The sequence below is a fragment of the Salvelinus fontinalis genome, chromosome 8 (genome assembly GCF_029448725.1).
Source record: "Salvelinus fontinalis isolate EN_2023a chromosome 8, ASM2944872v1, whole genome shotgun sequence".
Classification (NCBI taxonomy): Eukaryota; Metazoa; Chordata; class Actinopteri; order Salmoniformes; family Salmonidae; genus Salvelinus; species Salvelinus fontinalis.
This window is the reverse complement of record NC_074672.1, coordinates 17,693,299-17,712,987: the sequence shown is the minus strand read 5'-3', so window position 1 is coordinate 17,712,987 and position 19,689 is coordinate 17,693,299. Positions and strand designations below refer to the sequence as shown.

At 44.6% G+C, this 19,689-nt stretch overlaps 1 protein-coding gene across 7 annotated transcripts in view; it reads right to left on the bottom strand.

Moving 5' to 3' along the window:
• Positions 1 to 5,036: 5,036 nt before the first annotated feature.
• Positions 5,037 to 19,689, bottom strand: part of LOC129860775 (IQ motif and SEC7 domain-containing protein 1-like) — a 51,510-nt gene continuing 36,857 nt past the window's right edge. For 3 of the 7 annotated variants that reach the window (XM_055931496.1, XM_055931497.1, XM_055931501.1), the window contains 13 exons: positions 15,267 to 15,573; positions 14,765 to 15,085; positions 13,564 to 14,582; positions 13,200 to 13,361; positions 12,951 to 13,073; positions 12,617 to 12,783; positions 12,119 to 12,258; positions 11,796 to 11,921; positions 11,526 to 11,625; positions 11,079 to 11,240; positions 10,680 to 10,871; positions 9,300 to 9,349; positions 5,037 to 8,838 (listed from right to left, as the gene is read on the bottom strand). In XM_055931496.1, coding sequence (XP_055787471.1) covers positions 7,648 to 8,838; positions 9,300 to 9,349; positions 10,680 to 10,871; positions 11,079 to 11,240; positions 11,526 to 11,625; positions 11,796 to 11,921; positions 12,119 to 12,258; positions 12,617 to 12,783; positions 12,951 to 13,073; positions 13,200 to 13,361; positions 13,564 to 14,582; positions 14,765 to 15,085; positions 15,267 to 15,573 — 4,060 coding nt within the window. In that variant the 3' untranslated portion in view covers positions 5,037 to 7,647. Of the gene's footprint in view, positions 8,839 to 9,299; positions 9,350 to 10,679; positions 10,872 to 11,078; positions 11,241 to 11,525; positions 11,626 to 11,795; positions 11,922 to 12,118; positions 12,259 to 12,616; positions 12,784 to 12,950; positions 13,074 to 13,199; positions 13,362 to 13,563; positions 14,583 to 14,764; positions 15,086 to 15,266; positions 15,574 to 15,692; positions 17,416 to 19,689 lie in introns of those variants that run through there. The other 4 variants (XM_055931502.1, XM_055931498.1, XM_055931499.1 and 1 more) reach the window with 4 other exon arrangements.

Genomic DNA, 19,689 nt, shown 5'->3' with positions numbered 1-19,689 from the left:
ACGCCTCACAAGTCCTCAACTGGCAGCTTCATTAAATAGTACCCGCAAAACACCAGTCTCAACATCAACAGTGAAGAGGCGACTCCAGGATGCTGGCCTTCTAGGCAGAGTTCCTCTGTCCAGTGTCTGTGTTCTTTTGCCCATCTTAATCTTTTCTTTTTATTGGCCAGTCTGAGATATGGCTTTTTCTTTGCAACTCTGCCTAGAAGGCCAGCATCCTGGAGTCGCCTCTTCACTGTTGACGTTAAGACTGGTGTTTTGCGGGTACTGTTTAATGAAGCTGCCAGTTCAGGACTTGTGAGGCGTTTGTTTCTCAAACTAGACACAGTAATGTACTTGTCCTCTTGCTCAGTTGTGCACCCTCTCTAGAGCATAATGGTCCAAGGTTCCTGCCACCCAGGACCTATATCCTCTACAGGATTGGTGGGTCCCCCGCAGGACAGTTGAGCTAACGTAGGCTAATGCGATTAGCATGAGGTTGTAAGTAACAAGAACATTTCCCAGGACATAGACATGTCTGATATTGGCAGAAATCTTAAATTCTTGTTAATCTAACTGCACCGTCCAATTTACAGTAGCTATTAAAGTGAAATAATACCATACTATTGCTTGAGGAGAATGCACAGTAATAAACTTGAAAAGTTATTAATAAACCAATTAAGCACATTTGGGCAGTCTTGATACATAATTTTGACAAGAAATGCAATGGTTCATTGGATCCGTCTTAAACTTTGCACATACACTGCTGCCATCTAGTGGCTAAAATCTCAATTGCTCCTGGGCTGGAATAATACATTATGGCCTTTCTCTTGTGTTTCAAAGATTATGGTACAAAAAAATACACGAAAACACACAATCTTTCTTTGTATTATCTTTTACCAGATCAAATGTGTTATTCTAATACATTCATTTCACATTTCCACAAACTTCAAAGTGTTTACTTTCAAATGGTATCAAGAATATGCAGGTATGTCATTTTAGGCGAAAATTGAAAAAAAGGGGCGGATCCGACTAGGCGGTGTCAGAGAAAGGCCCCAAAAATTGTCAAAGAATCCAGTCACCCAAGTCATAGATTGTTCTCTCTGCTACCGCACGCAAGCGGTACCGGAGCGCCAAGTCTAGGTCTAAAATTATCCTTAACAGCTTCTACCCCCAAGCCATAAGACTGCTGAACAATTAATCAAATGGCCACCCTGACTATTTACATTGACCCCCCCCCATTGTTTTTACACTGCTGCTACTCGCTGTTTATTATCTATGCATAGTCACTTTACCCCTACCTACATGTACAAATGACCTTGACTAAGATGTACCCCCACACATTGACTCGGTACCGGTACTCCCTGTATATAGCCTCATTATTGTTATTTTATTGTGTTACTTTTTATTTTATACTTACGTTTATTTAGTAAATATTTTCTTAACTATATTTATTGAAATGCATTGTTGGTTAATTTGGGCTAGACGTGCTGCTAGCGCCCCACCTCGACAACATCCGGTGAAATTGCAGAGCGCGAAATTCAAAATACAAAAATCGTAATATTAAACATTCATGAAAATACAAGTGTATTCCATCGTTTAAAAGCTTAACTTCTTGTTAATCCAACAGCTTCATCAGATTTCAAAAAGGCTTTAAGGCGAAAGCATACCATGCGATTATCTGAGGACAGCACCCCGCATGCACCAGCATTAAAAACATTTCCCAAACCAGCAGAGGCGTCACAAAAATCAGAAATAGCGATAAAATAAATCACTTTCCTTTGAAGATCTTCCTCTGTTGGCAATCCCAAGGGTCCCAGCTACACAACAAATGGTCGTTTTGTTTGATAAAGTCCTTTATATCCCCAAAAAAGTCAGTTTAGTTGGCGCGTTTGATTCAGTAATCCACCAGTATCACTTGTTCAACATGCAGATAAAGGAATCCCAAAAGTTATCAATAAATTTCATCCAAACAAGTCAAACAACATTTCTACTCAATCCACAGGTACCCTAATATGTAAATAAAGATACAATTTAAGACAGAATGTAGTATGTTCAATACCGGAGATAAATAACGAAGTGCATGCCCTCACCCACGTGCGCCACAAGACTACAGTCCAAATGAGAGCCACCTTGAAAAACTACAACTACTAACACATTTTTCAAAAAACAAGCCTGAATTGTCAGATTTTATGGCACTACTCAATGACAATGACCCTAATCTCAAATTCACTATTGAACGTGACACTCAACGTGTCACGTGTTCATATGTGTTCATATGTGTTCATATGTGGATTGAGAAATCAAATGGAACCCTGTTTACAACTCTGTATAGAAAAGAAACAGACAGAAATACTCGATTACAGGGTGACAATTTCCACCCTGTGCCATTAAAAAGAGGACTTCCAAGAAGCCAATTTTTTAGACTGCGCCGTATATGCCACTCCACAGAGGATTATCTAGAAACAGCAGCAGAGATGCCCATGAAGTTTCTAAGAAGAGGCTATTCGTCACAATGTGTGGATGAAGCTCATAATTTGGCATTGGAAAAAACACGAGATGAACTGCTACAAAAAAGACCCGCTAAAGCCAAAGAACACTCCGTAATATTCACAACTACATATACTTTGAATTCGCGAAAAGTGGGAGGTGTGGTCAAGAAACACTGCCATATTTTATCATCGGACCCAGTTTTGCCGGCTGAATTTAAATATCCACCACGTATTGTGTATAGGAGAGGTCGCAATTTACGCGATAAATTGGTTCATGGCAACTGCCAGCCACAAAAGAAAATTAGCCAAGCTCTTTTACGCCCTCTACCAAATGGTAGCTATAAAATGCCGTGGATGCGCACAGTGCAACAATATGATGAAGTGTGAATATTTCTGCCACCCACATACAGGAACACGGTTCCAAATAAATGACATTATTACGTGTTCCACCACCCATGTTATTTACATTATTAAATGTCCATGTGGGCTCTGTTATGTCGGTAAAACCACCCGCTCTGTCAAACAGAGAATTAGTGAAGATAAAAATTCAATCAGGAGAAACGACAGGGATTATCCAGTCGCTGTACATTTCAATGACCTGAAGCATGACATTTCCACCTTTAGATTTTGTGGCATAGAGAAAGTTAAGATATCAGACAGGGGAGAAGAAATTAATAATACTCTTGAGTAAAAGAGAATGTTTTTGGATTTTCACCCTCCAGACATTATTTCCTGAAGGACTTAATGATGAAATGCTTATGTGTGTTATGTTGTGAATTGGAATTTGAACGTGAAATATGTGTCTCTTGTAGATTATTCTGACGTTTTTCGTACGATGTACCCAATGACTAGTGAAAACTTGCTATGTCCTCATTGAGATTTTACAGACGTGTTCAATACGCCTTATTTATACACTTTTGTAATATTTATGAAATGCATATTGTTATATTTGGTAGCACATATTTGTTTTTCCTCTGGGGCCAGGTCTACATAAGGGTGCAAATTTTTAAAAATCCCAAAAGCTCTGAGGAAGGCCGTGTGGACGATACCTAAGTTTATTAAATATCGGTGATACTATCAAGAGCAGTGATCGGTTTCCTTTTTCCTTCATCAAAAAACAAGCCTGAAACCCTTTCTAAAGACTGTTGACATCTAGTGGAAACCATAGGAACTACAATCTGGGAGGAATTCCTTTGAATATCCCATAGACAAGCATTTGAATAGACTGTGACCTCAAAATAAAACAATTCTGGATGGATTCTCCTCGGGTTTTCGCCTGATATATCAGTTCTGTTATACTCACAGACATTATTTTAACAGTTTTAGAAACTCCAGAGTGTTTTCTACCCAATGAACAAAGTTGGCAGCAAACCCAACACCAGCAGTGGTCGGTCACAAAAGACAAAGCCTCATATAGGATTATAGGACTATTATATCATATAGGATTATTTTTAGTACATTGCTAGAACGGACAAAAACAAATGTATTGTAGTATCAGAAGATGGCAGCGTGTGGAACAGAGATAAAGGGGGAAAACCCTGCCAACCTCAAAGTCCATCTGAACAGCACCCACAAAGAATTTCAGGATAAAGACAAGGTGAGAGAGCTATTATTTTGTTTTTGTAATTTGGCCAGGATTCAACTCCTGGTATCCTATGAACACACATAAGATGTGAAACATTTGTAAAATTGTAGGAAATTAGCTTTAAACCTGCAAATTTGTGAACATTTTCAACAGTTGGAGGTCACATGGGTTGCGAGGTGGGGTTTTGTTATTACGCTGATAAATGACAATATTGTTCTGGACCTTTGCCACCTAGGAAATTTGTGTGCCCGGACCGTCTCAAATAGTACTTGAGTATACCCCTGCTTTAGGCCTACAACACATAAATGGCTCCTAGCCTCCCATGCATAAGGCTACTTTCTGTCTCTAACACTAAAATTTAAACTAAATCATGTAGAAACAAAATATTAATGTTTTTATCAAAATTAAACTGAATAAAAACGAACAAATCAAGTCTGAAAACAAACTGAACTGAACTTCAAATCAAATCTAAAAATGAACAGAAATAAAAACTAATAGAAAATCACAAAACTATAATAACCTTGCTCCATATGCATTGCTAATCAATCACCTAATTCATTAGTGTGCACACACTGACATTGCAGCTGTAGCTAATTTTGAGAGTCGACTCTAACGACTCTGATAGCAGGAGTCAGAGTCAACCCCCCAAAGTCCTGGTGTCATTCACCCCCCCCCCAGTGCCAAATTTTCTATTTCTGAAAGTTCTATGGCAGTTAATTCAAAAGTGTGAAGTAAGCTTAATGAAGGTAGTTGATGCGGTTCCTAAAACAGCTGTACCTCTTGATTGGTAGAAGATAATTCTGTTCTGATTTCAGGTTTGAATACCAGGAAGTACACCAATATATCATACACTCATACATTTTGTTCTAAAGTGCTGGGAAAGTGCTACACAGTAAGCTATAAATAAAGAAAATGTGTTGCTGTCCATCACATTTGCAGACATTTATTCTGTCATGAAGACATTAATAAAAGACGGAAGATTGTTTCACTGCAAGGACACTTTTTAATATATCAGAAGCAATAAATATTCACATCTCAATTCTCTACTCATCCAGTTAATACTTACTACATACACAAATTAAATTCTTAAGATCATACTTCCTGTATGTTTAAAATAATATCAATTAGTTCTCTGACATACAAACACTTAATTACTGCAATTTATTCTCTCACCCTCAGTCTAAAATAAAAATAATTCAATATTCAAACCAAAGTCCCCTACTCGTCTTTCTCTCACGCACGCACGCAGGCACGCACGCACGCACGCACGCACACCTCAATATAATATGTACATTCAGATTTATACAGTACAATCCATTCAATAAGTGCAGATATATTCATGCAAGAGGGGTCACAAAGGGACAGTACAGAGGGAATTATGCAGGTAAAAGCCAACAAAAAAACTTCAACCTCAACCACCCCTAAAACCTTAAATTTTTCCTTGACTACCCATATTCTTGTTCTGGCTTTTAACATTAATCTGTCTCTTCTGTGTCCTCAAGTATTGTCTAACTACAATTCACCATCCTAAAATTAAATGATTCCCTTTATCCTGAAACGCTAATCCCTTGTTCAATCTACCATTGTTCAAACACAGTGCAATAGAAGGACAGAGAGAGGAAGTAAGAAAGGTGGTCAACAGAGATGAGAGAGGAGATTAACAAACCTGTTTGATCTAATGACAAGCCCATTCAGTAAGGGTGCTGGGGTGTAGGCTATTAGAGTTCTCTGAGGACTGGCAAGGGGGTATGTGAGGAGGGTGTTTAAAATAATTACATTTTTGACTTGAAGACACCACGTGTGCAAAACCACAAAACTATATTACAAAGCGTGCTTGTTCAAAGACATAGACCATCCAAACACACGCCATGTGAGAAACTCTCTCAACAAGACCAGATGCTTCTGACTGAGTCCCATGATAACAAGGAGGACAACAGGGAGGATAACAGGGAGGACATAAACGACAGGGTCACCAATGAAATGAGGATCATTGTCCATGAGCAGGTAAAAGGTCAAAGCCCTTAAGGGGATCTTTCAGAGGGGTCTGAGGTGGGAAAGCATATTCATTCATATGCATTTTGACTCCAATTAACCATTTTTTGTTTTACATTGTGCAACTACTAGTTCACACAATCACCAGTCTCCTAAAAATAAACAGACAAAATTGAGGGAGATATAGGGTACACAACTCTCTAAGAACAAAAATTGTCCTAAATATGAACTAATATTTTTAACATTCAATAATAATAACTGATAATAAAAGTTAATGGCAACCATCACAGAGAACAAAAATAAATCACACTTTATAACACCCTCATTACATACAAGTATGAGGGAATGAATAAATGTATATATCCTCTGTATAATCATTTTTTTATCAATCAAACATCTGTAATATCTAATTAATCACTGGATCAAAACAGTTATGTTATTAGACAATATTCATAATACTCAGCAATTACATATGTAACATTTATACAACAGCAAAAAAGCTTAAAAACATTCAAAAATATTATTGGTAGCATCATTAATCCACACACCCTATAGGGAATGCATGTCAACCCTATGAAACCAGCTGACTTCTCTTTACATGTAAAAGACCATAGAGCCTAAGACTGCCATTGAACCGTGAGTCATAAAAGTTGAAGACAAAGCAAATGTCTCTGAGGTCTACTTTAAAAAAGGATACCTTTCAGTGATGAAGACCTGCCGTGGTAATTGACAAACCTATTATGAAGCTGAATAAATTATTGCAAAATCGAGGGGATTCTTTTTGCAACTATCCTCAATGGCTGTTTACAATGTACAACCCTGCTGGAATGTATTTAGTGGTGAAGTCTTTTTCATATCCAGATGGGTGGAGATGGTCTTTCTGTTGGTCAGCATTGTCCTTGTCTCAACAACACCAGAACCAAATCTTGAGTGTTTTCATCGTTAGATTTGCCCCATTCATAACGTCGCACGATTACATGTTGGTACTTCTGTTTAAAACACTCTCAAGCTCATGTCTTGGCAAAGTCCAGAGTTTGCAATAATACTTCAGACAGTGAAACACTGGGTACAGGCCCTCTACTATACATTTACAACCAGCATCAGTTCTATGGCTAGAGAAATTGTTGATTTTGTGTGTGTGTGTGTGTCTTTTAATGGTTTTTCCTGCCTGCTGCCAACTTCAACATCATTGCTCATACCTGTGACTCTGCCTTATGAGTTTGTGTGCTGAGAGCTGATAGAGTTCACCTGAGAAAATTATTTGCCTATATCCAAACCTATTTGTGTGCCTACATTTATGTGGGCATTGCTTTATGTGTGTTTATTCTGCCTGTGTGTCTTGTATGTGTTCAGGTATGTGCATGCAATTTAGCTCCAACTCTCTTTCCTTTGCTCTCTCGGTCTACATGTGTGGGAAGCGGAGGTGAAAGTAGCAGAGACGAAATAAGTTGCGTTTCTTCTTGTCACTGGCGCTGTTGTTACTGCTGCTGCTGTCCTGCTCACCTCTACTAGCCCTGGCTCTAGCCCTGTCCCTAGCTCTGCTCCCTTCCTCCATCCTACCCTCTGACCCCTGCCTTCTGTGGCCCCACGTTCTGCTGCTCACACCACCGTGCTGATCCGGTTGATAGGTTTGGATTTGGAGCTGCCCCCTGTGCCAGTCGCCCCAGCTCCCGTCACCTGGGGCCCCTGCTGAGGCTGCCCGGGGTGCTGGGGGGGGTGAGGACAGAGAGGCATAAGAGGGATAAGGGGGGTAGAAGGGGGGGGTAAAGGGGAGTGGGGGGGGGGAGGGGGGATAGAAGAGAGAGGAGGGTACAGGGGCTGATACTGGGCGGCGGGCGGAGCGTGATGGGTGTTGACGGAAGCGGACGGCTGCTGATGCTGATGTTGGTGGGGCAGCGTGCCAAAGATGAAGCGAGATTGATGTGGGTGGGGGGCGGGGTGCGGCGCGGCACTGAGGGGGTGCCCGGGGTGGGTGTGGGAGTGTGCGTGGGGGTGCGGGTGGGAGTGAGACAAAGTCAGAGGAGGTTTGCCTGGCATGGCGCCCGGCCTGATAGAGTGTGTGGGCTGTGTGTGGTACAGGGTGAACTGGGGGTTCTGAGAATGTTGGGAGTGAGGAGAAAGGGGGGGAGGACAGCCCACCGCCATGTTGCTGTAGCGACCCTGCATGCCATGCTGGGAAAGCTGGGAGAGATGGGCCAGCTGCTGGAGCTGGGCGTGAGGGGGGCCAATAGGAGGGCGACAGGGGAACGGCCCTCTCTGAAGGATATGAGGGGGCACGCCCCCACCTGGCAAGGGAGGAGGGCCAGCTAGGACGTGGTAGCGATGGTGATGGTAGTAGGGAGGTGGGGGCTGCACGGCGGCCGTGTGGCAGTACTGAGCATGCAGGGCCTGGATCTTGGAAGGGCCCCCCTCCGACTGGCACAGAGATGATGGGGAGTGAGGAGGGGGCCCTCCCGTAGTGGGTGGGGGGACAGGGGCGGGGTAGGGTGGCCCCGGTGGTATAAGGGGACTTGGCGGCTTGGCGCGTTTGCTGCCGAATAGAGAGCCCAGGAAGGAGCCTGTATTGCCCCCCCCAGGGCCGCTCCCCACCCCCGCTCTCTCTACACTGCTGGGAACCCCCCCAACTCCCGTCCCAGCAGTGGTGTGTTGTTGCCCCGGCCCACCCCCCACCCCCGTTCCGGGGCTCAGGATGGGGCGATGCGGCCGGTAGTCTTCTGTAGGGTAGCAGCCTGGGACCACGCCCGGAACCGGGTAACGCTGGTGCGGCTGGGGGCTGCTAATGATGGAACCCTGAGGAAGACAAAGAGGAAGGGGAAGTAGAGTTGAGAAGGAGTTCTGGAAAGGAAGTAATTCATGCATATGGCATCCTATCAGAATGCCTTGGACAAATCACTGAAACACTGCAATGACAAACACCACAACACCTGCAAACCAACAACAAACCAATGAATGACAATGCAAGAATGGAGAAGAACAAGAGTTGAGAACAAGAACATGCACAGGCTTTTGTGAGAACACAGAGGTATGAAAAGCTCATTCCAGAACACACGCATGCACATGTCAGTCACACATGTCAGTCACACACATCAAACACACAGAGCATGCCGAGGAAGGGGTCAGGGTCAAGGACGAGGACAAGGGGAAAGACTACGAGTTTATGGCTCTATTAAAGGGATATACTGGGATGGCTATGTGTGAGGTATACATATTAAGGGGCAGGTACACCATTCAGTTTGTCCATTCAGACTTACTTCCATGGTACTGTCGAGGGAGCCAACACTGTTTCTGCGACCACGTTTCCCTGCACCCAGCCAGGAAGAGGCAGGTTATGAAAGAGAGGAAATAGAGTAACAGAATGTTGCAGAGTGAGGTTGCAGAGAGGTGAGAGATATGACTTGCAGAAGCTAGTGTTCTTTCATGTGCCAGAGATAATAGAACAAGATGAGACCAGAAGAAGCAAAGGAAGAATCTCAAGCAGCCCCATGGACCAGGTACCCTCTACTCTCAGTGTCCAGACATTAGTGTCTGAAGAATTTCTATGAATCCTTATAAAGAACACAGTCAGTCAGTAAAAAGAGCATATAGAATATCTCTATTAAACAGCAGGATTACTGAGAGTATTTTATTAGCATAAGACACAATTTCCAGGAAGTGGTTTGTATGCACTTTATATATATATATATATACACTACTGTTCAAAAGTTTGGGGTCACTTAGAAATGTCCTTGTTTGGAGTATCAGCACTTGTGGGTTCGATTACAGGCTCAAAAGACCTTCCATTCTTTTTCTTTACAGAGTTGCAAAGAAAAGGCCATATCTCAGACTGGCCAATAAAAAGAAAAGATTAAGATGGGCAAAAGAACACAGACACTGAACAGAGGAACTCTGCCTAGAAGGCCAGCATCCCGGAGTCGCCTCAATTGTTGACGTTGAGGCTGGTGTTTTGCGGGTACTATTTAATGAAGCTGCCAGTTGAGGACTTGTGAGGCGTCTGCTTCTCAAACTAGACACTCTAATGTACTTGTCCTCTTGCTCAGTTGTGCACCAGGGCCTCCCACTCCTCTTTCTATTCTGGTTAGAGCCAGTTTGTGCTGATCTGTGAAGGGAGTTGTACACAGCGTTGTACAAGATTGTACGAGTTTCTTGGCAATTTCTCGCATGGAATAGCCTTCATTTCTCAGAACAAGAATAGACTGACGAGTTTCAGAAGAAAATGATTTGTTTCTGGCCATTTTGAGCCTGTAATCGAACCCACAAATGCTGATGCTCCAGATACTCAACTAGTCTAAAGAAGGGCAGTTATATTGCTTCTTTAATCAGAACAACAGTTTTCAGGATTTTCTATTGATCAATTAGCCTTTTAAAATGATAAACTTGGATTAGCTAACACAACATGCCATTGGAACACAGGAGTGATGGTTGCTGATAATGGGCATCTGTACGCCTATGCAGATATGCCATTAAAAAACAACATTAACAATGTCTACACAATATTTCTGATAAATGTTATGTTATTTTAATGGTCAATAAATGTGCTTTTCTTTCAAAAACAAGGACGTTTCTAAGTGACCCCCAAAATGTTGAACGGTAGTGTATGTGTGTGTGTGTGTGTTTGTTTGTGTATGTTTTACCTCCATCTGATAGGTCTCGGAGAGATGAGCTGAGCGCCGAGCGTTTGAGTCCCTCTCCCGCAGAGTAGTTGTCATCTAGACTGGGCCTTCCCAGGGTGCCGTTCGCCACCTCACCCTTCACACCCACTCCACCTCCGACCAAGCCGGTCAGCAGGCCAGTCCGCATCACGCCTTTCTGCTTCTCCAACTCGGCTACGGAGAGAAAGAGAGATTGAGAGGAAGACCGAGAGAAGAAGATTGACAAAATAAATAGTTAATACACATCACTACCTTTCTTCCTGTTTTCCACTTACAGGTGGATAGGGTAAGATGCAGGAAAGCAGTAGTTACTCTATTACACTGTCGAGCCACACACAGCCGTAGTTCCCCATAATGACCAACAGGGGGAGGTGTACTCACACTCCACTCTGTACTTCTCCATCTCCTGCACCTCAGCGATACTCTCTTTAAGGTCACTGACAAAGCGGGTGCGGTCCTGCTGGCTGGGAGCCATAAACACGATAAGGACCTTCCTCTCTCCACCCAACACTGCTGAGGTCAGACGGATACCGTGGGGGTAGTCTGGGTGACCGAGACAGACAGAGAAAGAGAATAATGTAAAAACATAACATTTACCATCTGGCTGTTAACTTTATGACCTATGTTGACAGACAGAGACACATACAGAGTGAAACGAGAGTGAACTCAATCAAAGATACGAGAGGAGCATATTCATCAGCTTAATAGAGGGAGAGAAAGAGTACAGAGCGTACAGAGAAGAAAACTACTGATAAGTAAATGTGCAGATGTCTGGAGGGGTTTAGTGTTGAATATGAGGAAGAAGCAGAGGAGGAAACAGGCTCTCACAGGAGTTCTGGAACATGTGGACTTGCATCTCCACCAGAGGGAAGGACTGTCTGAAACTGTACGTCACAGAAGTCTTCTTCTTCTGGAAAATCTTAGTCACCTGAGAAGGCACATGGAAAACATGTGGTTGTAAACGGAGGGGAAAAGAGAACATTATATATATTTCTACATTGTTTAGGATAGCCTGATGGTCTCCAACTCTCCATATGCATTAGCAGGAGGCTCTCATAGGAGTTCCCATTGTTAGGAGGACATGTTAGGAAGCCTCACCACCAGCAGGTCGTTGAACAGGAAGACCTCCCGTTGGTGAACTCCTGTCCTCTGGGGTCGGTTGGGGTCAGGCACCTCATATAGCTGACAGCAGCATACCAGCCTGCGGTGTGGCAGAGACATCACCTACACAAAACACAATGAAAGAAAATAGTTTAGTATTAAATCTCCTTAAGGCTGAGCAGTAACACAAAGAACAAACTAGTGTTACAGCTTGTCAATGCAGTAACACATAGCAACAACACATAGTACCACAGATGTTGACAGGCTAAACAGGGAAATGACACGGGGCTACAGTTACATTTCAAGCCCAGACAACTCACAGGCTTTTTGCCTACTATGACTCTCTCTACCGCCTGCACTTGGGACACGTGGTCATCGTTGGTCCTTAGCTCCCACTTCTGGATGCGCTGGTAGATCCCCACCAACAGATCCCTGGGAATGTCCTGGCCGTTGTCCACTCCTGGTAGACACACAGGGAAAGAGGCTGTTAATGAGTTAAATGTGCTTATATCAGTCTACTTCCTCCTGTGTTGAAATATTTTGCTCATCTGATTGAAAAAAACTCTTTGATGGAAAGTGTCTTGCGTTATGAGTGTCTGGGAGGTAGCAGGCTCACTTTTAAGTTCAAAACTCATACAACCCAAAAAGGACGAGACAAATGCAGTGGAAATAGTCATCACTGATCACGGTATACTGCCATGTTATAGTCTGGGGGCCAGCCTGAGAATCTTGTTTCTCACATGAGGACCTTTAGTTCAATGTTACTTGGAGTATTTTGTTTGTGCGCGTGTGTATGGATCTGCTTGTTCCAACTGCACCTCTGAGGTTCTTGATGAAGTCCTCTATCTTCATCTTCCTCTCTGCCTTGACGTTGGGGCTGTACATATCCGTGTTGAGGAGGATGATGGCGAAGGCCAGGATGAAGATGGTGTCTGGGTTCTGGAACTGGCGGACCAGCGTCGGGTTACACACACAGTACCGCTGACTGGGGGAGAAAGGAGAACACGTTTCAAGTACTTTCAAGAGAGAGTAGTAGTGTAGATTTAAGAGGGATTTCCAAAACAACAACACACATTCTCACTGTACATTCAATCTATTTCCACAGAGTGTCTAACAACACAATAGACACATGAGTTTGACTATTGAACACACCTGAAAGCTTCTATGAGCCTCTCTACTTTCTGGGCTTCTCCTTGAACTCTAATCTGGGCCTGGAACTTCCTCAGAGCATCGTCCAGGTCCATACCTGAGAAGTCCATCTCGTCCACCACACAGCTATAACACACACAGGAGACACAGTCACTACTGTAACAGTAGCCTCTCCAATTACTTCTAGTAATCTCCTATTTACTGTATACTCCCATTCGGAATCCTCCACCTCTCCGTCCCTCATTCCCTTACTCCAGTACGTCCTTGTTGAACTGTTTCTGCCGGTTGCCGAGGAATTCTCCGATCATCTGTCTGCTAAGGCCCTTCCTCTCCAGGATGAAGCGAGCGATCCCGACCGGAGTGTCGGACACAAAACCTCTCTCGATCAGGTACTGGATCCCTTTTTCTGGCTTCCTGAGAATCACAGAGACCAATCAGACAATGACAAATCACAAGAGAACGACTCCCACTTCCCTCTCGGTGACACTATATCCTGACTCACTACTTTTTCTGTTTTGAAGGTTTTACATTCAATGATTGTGATATGTGGTTGATTGTGACGTGGTTGTTTTACGTAGTTTAAATGTCAAATATAAATGGATTGCAAAAGTCTTACTTATTGAATAGGTTGAGTCCGATGCGGTACTGGCGTCTTTGCACCACGTCGTTGTTAAATGGCGGTGAGTCCCAGCTGTGTCTACTCTCTCTCTGGTAGGTCTGCTTGCCCAGAGGGGGTAGGGGCTCCCTCAGGCTGTCCTGAGACGAGGAGCCAGAGCTGCAGTTCACCGTTTCGTTGGAGTTGGTGGTGGAGTTGAGAGAGTCGTTGTCCCCGTCAGACAGACAGGGCTGCTCTAGGCCACCAGGGGGCAGCGCAGCAGAGGAGGAGGAGGACAGGGGGGTGGTGGGGGGCTGCTGGGGGGAGGAGGAGGATGAGGGGGTGTCTGGGTACTGGTGGTGGTGGTGAGGGTGGTGGTGATGGTGGTGTGCCACGTGGTGGGGGATTTGAGTGGGCAGGGGGGGGCCCCGGCCGGGGGCGCGGGTCTGGCCCTGCGCTGCGGCTGTGGGGACAGAGCGGGGAGTGTTAGGGGAGTGTTTGAGTGTTCCCTGAGGAGAGCCCGCTCCTCCCGCTGGCTCCTGCTCGTAGATCTGTCTGCTGAGAGAGCCACGGTCAGAGCGGTCGCTCATGTCCACGGAGCTGTCGCTGGGGGGCTCGATGGTGAGCAGGGGCAGGTGGGCGCCCCTCAGACGGTAGTCTCGACACTCCGTGCAGGGAGTGCTGCGACGGCTGTTACTGCTACCCCCTCCCTCAGTGTCCCTGCTGTCCTCACGGGCCCCCACGCCTCCCCCAGGGCCCCAGTACTCAGTGTCTGTGCTGCTGGGAGCCCGGTCCAGTGAGAGAGGCGAGGAGGGCATGCAGTCGTCCATGTATAGAGTGACATCACTGTAGGAGGTGGCTGTGCTGTCTCCGTGCATGCTGAGGCCCCCTCCCCCTCCCCGGGGTCTCTCACACAGGCCTCTCTGAGAGGAGGGGTTACTGCTGCTGCTCCACACACACTCCCCAAAGTCCTCCTGGGAGTCATCTCGCCCGCCTCGGCAGGTCAGGGCGGTGTCCATGGAGTCAGCCAGGGTCTTCACCTGAACGGCACATGGAGGGAGAGGATAGAACATCTTGGTACAGTAAGGGACAGATATTCAACCTGCAGTATGACAAAACAGAGACTCAAACAGGAATAGAATCTCTACCTGAGAACTCATTTAACTAGTCACTTGATTCAACATATCACTGCTGTAGCGAATGCACCAGATGACTGACCAACCTGTTTGGTGAAGGAGTCCTCCAGGTGTGTGTAGTCTCCTGTCCTTTCTGCGTCAGGTGAATGAGGAGGGCCGATGCCCACACTGTGTGTGAAGTTCGTCTGTGTTCCGGTCCCCTGCTGCTGCGGCTGGCGGTCGTCAAACGAGTACTGCAGCCGCATGTTGGACAGGATGATGCGTCGCGTCATGCGGCTCTCGGACGCCGAGCTGCGGAGGCGCTCAAAGTTCTTGTTCATACGGTACTGGCGGAAGGCTGTCTGGATGGTCCGGGCTGCTCTGCGGCTCACAAAGGAGCCACCATACTTCCTCTCCAACATCTCCACCTGGCAGAGGAGACAGGACAGGGGACAGAGGAGTTATAGACAGGGCTACCACAACACTCACTGCCAGTATGTTATCACACTTGTTGTTTCTCTCTATCTCTACACACAACACAAACGACATTGAGTTCAAACCATACAGTACAGACACATTCTGTATACACATCCCCACACCCCGGTGTACCTTCTTGTCCTGCAGGTCTGTGGAGAGCTCATAGCTGTCAGAGAGACTGGCCTTGCACCTCTTGTTCTCCTCCTCCTCCTGCTTGCGGAGGGCCAGGCTGGCAGGCTGATGGCGTGTTCGCAGTGCCCAGGCAAGGCTTGCCGAGCTGGGAGGGGCCACGCACGGAGGCCCCCGAGGGCCTGGAGGACCAGGACCACTGCTGCTGTCACTGTAGCGCTCTGTGCCACGCAGGTACGCTGTGGTCTGGCTGTAGGGGCCGTCTGAGTGGGCCCCGGGAGGCTCCGCACACTGGGTCTCTGTTTCCACACTGTGGGGACAGAAGGATGAATGAGAGGGGAAAGGGCTTGATGAAAAGGGGACATACTTAACTTAGTAATCTCTAGCCCCAAACACAGATGTATTGTTCCTCATAGGTAAGTAACTCACATGTAGAAATTAGACCGGCGTGGCAGGAAACTTCTCCTGCTGGATCTCATGAGGGAAGAGGACCAGACTTACACACATTCACACTTGCACTTTGTACTTAGCTTCTCACCACAACAAAGATCAGAATGTACACAGCTACTGTATATATGTTTTTTTATCATGTGCAGCAACCCTTCCAGTCACACCAATGGTAATAGAAAAATATGATCGGAGCAGAATTTCCCATTCCTCCAAAATGTTCCTTGCACTGGAGCTGACAGAATCACGTGTCGTTTCCTGCCTTGTGAACCAAAGTCTCTTCCCTCTCACTCCCTCTCTGACCCTTCTCTCTCTTTCTGTACCCTCTCTATCCCTCTTTGTTTGTCCAGGAAAACTCCCTGTGCAGTTAATGTACTACTGAGTTTAGTACCCTTGTTCAGACTTCTCTCTCTCTCTGTCTCACATTCTGTCTCTGTCATACAATAAAATAACCGTTTTTTTAAAACATTAGAGCAGTCATTAGCCACATTTCACTGCCAGTGCCACATACCACTCATTCCACACCTGTCTGGAAAGACCAGGTGTTTACAATAACAACCAATCACATGCACGCACAGGACTGCACTTTTGACAAATAGATTATGAAACAGACACATACACACGAACGCTAACTTTTCCCACTAGGCCTGTACAGTACTACAACACACACTTGTCTGACCTACTGTATGTAGCCTACAGAGCTGCATCTCTCCACACAGACATGTACAGACAGGCTAAGAAGGCAGCTTCCTATCCAGCCCAACAGTCCCCTCAGGCCCTAATCTTCCAGGTAATACAACGTCTACTCCACTGTCCTGCTCTCGATCCCATGTAGCAACAGTCACCCAGAGAGCTAGTCGGCCAGTCCGTCAGTGAATAACCACCTCACCACAGTCACAAGTCACATGCCCCTGCCTTGACTTCCTCCCTTCTCTTGCCACACCCACTCTGCCCAGGCGCTGCCCTCTAGTTCTTTCTCACTTCCTGAAGAAAACATAATGACAGAGCAGAGGCCCAAGGAAACAGAAACTGGGGCAGCATGCAAATGTATGTGGGCAAAGCTTTATTCAGACTATAAAGCAGGCCAACGTCATTGTAAAATGCCCACATGTTTACAATATGCTCTGTAGGAATAGGGTACAACAATTTGGAAAGTTATGTTCTTTCTCTCTCTATTTGGTCCTCCCTTCTTCCTGTTTCTCTCCTTCTCGTCCCCTGAGAAGCAGTGGTTTCCTGTGGTTGGTGTGAAGCTGACAGAAAATATATGACGGGGAGGAAGGAACACTGGCGGACTATAGAATTAGAACAGGCAAACAACACCAATGATCCTTACACAACCACAGTAGACACATTAGTTAAGGTTGAGAATAATATGTTATTTGTGTAATAGAGTGTTGATGTTACAACCATCATGTGCACACATGTCATAGTGGTTTTCAACAGCATTTCCTGTACCGAGAAATACACTGTTTTCTCTGATAAAAAGGGTGAAACAAGGCCACAATACTGTGAAAGGCTGTTTGAACACAGGGAACCATAGCATGTCATGTAATAACAACAGTAGTCACAATGACTGGAGCCAGCTGTACAGAGACACAACTCTGACCACTCCACCAGCACCTCTAAAAATGTTAGTGGCCAATATAACTGTTACATTTGTATCAGTGGAGGCTGCTGAAGGGAGGCCGGCTCATAATAATGGCTGGAACGGAGTAAATGGAATGGCATCAAACACATGGGAACCATGTGTTTGATACCATTCCACTAATTATAGCCATTACCACGAGCCGTCTTCCCCAATTAAGGTGCACCAAACCTTCTGTGATTTGTACTATACTTCACATTGCATATGGCCAAGTAATATAAAGATAACTACCTTCTACTCTATTTATGTTTAATCAGACTTCTCTAAAAATGTACCGCAATATCCTCTTGATAAGCTCTGTAGATCTTTAGCTTCAGTGAAAACCACTTTCAATATTTCCACTCTTTCTAATCATATTTAACCGGTCAAAAGTTTTAGAACATCTACTCATTCAAGGGTTTTTCTTTATTTTGACTATTTTAGAATAATAGTGAACACATCAAGTGAAGATATCAAAACTATGAAATAACACATATGGAATCATGTAGTAACCCAAAAAGTGTTAAACAAATCAAAATATATTTTACATTTTAGATTCTTCAAATAGCCAGCCCTTGCCTCAATGACAGCATTGCACACGCTTGGCATTCTCTCAACCAGCTTCACCTGGAATGCTTTTCCAACAGTCTTGAAGGAGTTCCCACATATGCTGAGCACTTTTTGGCTGCTTTTCCTTCACTCTGCGGTCCGACTCATCCCAAACCATCTCAACTTGATTGAAGTCGGGGGATTGTGGAGGCCATGTCATCTGATGCAGCACTCCTTCCACTCTCCTTCTTGGTAAAATGGCCCTTACACAGCCTGGAGGTGTGTTTGGACATTGGTCATATCATATATAATATCATATTTTTGGTCATATCATATATAATATCATACTTTTTGTCACATCATATATGATATCAGATTTTTGGCACATCATAAATTATATCATATTTTTGTCACATCATATATGATATCAGATTTTTGTCACATCATAAATTATATCATATTTTTGTCACATCATATATGATATCAGATTTTCTTGATGTAACATAATCTCTTACTCCATTTCTTTCTCTTCCCCCGCAGCCTCACAAATGGAGAAACTGAGAAGGAAGAGGGGGTTGCTTAGTGACGGTTGCTGTGAGACCTATGTGGGCGGAGAGGCAGTTGAGGGATGAGAAGCACTGTTGCCATGACGATGGATTATTAACACCGTTTAGGTCGGTGTAGATGCATTGTGGGCCGCGAGTGACGGACAGTCATCATGAGCATAATGCTACAAGTGTGTGTTACAACGAATCTACTTAGTGTGTATACACACAGCACATAAATATATAGCACTGAGCAGTCTACGGTAGTTAGTCACACAAACAGATAGTAAACTCACACACCCAGTCTCTATTGCAGGTCTGTCTTCCATTTGACGCATAAATAGTATACAATTTACCACTGTGCACCACGAGAGTGCTCCTTTTATGGAGTGGAAAACATGGACAGTTGGTGAAAAGCCACACAGTTATTCACCAAAAGATAGGGACACCACGCTGGCTGCCACATCACACAGGAGGACTCAGATGGCCTTTTTACGTCGAGCTCCCAGCCTTAACCAAACCTAGGTCGCATCATATCACACATGAAACCACAACATACTTAACTATGCTTTCCAGGCTACTGATGATAACTCTCTGAACATCCTTGCTCTCATTTAACTCCTCCCTTCCCAAAGGCCTTCTCTGCTCTCCTCATCTCAATGTGATACCCCTGCTGTTGCCACTACTCCTGTGAGTGTTAGAGTGTTAGGGCGGCAGGTAGCCTTGCAGTTTAAGCTTTGGGCCAATAACTGAAAGGTCGCTGATTCTAATACCTGAGCCGACAAGGTGAATAATCTGTCTGTGCCCTTGAGCAAGGCACTTTACCCTAATTTGCTCCAGGGGTGCCGTACTACGATGGCTGACACTGTAAAACAACACATTTCACTGCACCTATCCGATGTACTCATTCAAGGGTTTTTCTTTATTTTACTATTTTCTACATTGTAGAATAATAGTGAAGACATCAAAAGTATGAAATAACACATACGGAATCATGTAGTAATCAAAAAAGTGTTAAACAAATCAAAATATATTTGAGATTTGAGATTCTTCAAAGTATCCACCCTTTGCCTTGATGACAGCTTTGCACACTCTTCGCATTCTCTCAACCAGCTTCATGAGGTAGTCACCTGGAATGCATTTCAATTAACAGGTATGCCTTGTTGAATTTGTGGAATTTCTTTCCTTCTTAATGCGTTTGAGCCAGTCAGTTATGTTGTGACAAGGTAGGGATGGTATACAGAAGACTGCCCTATTTGGT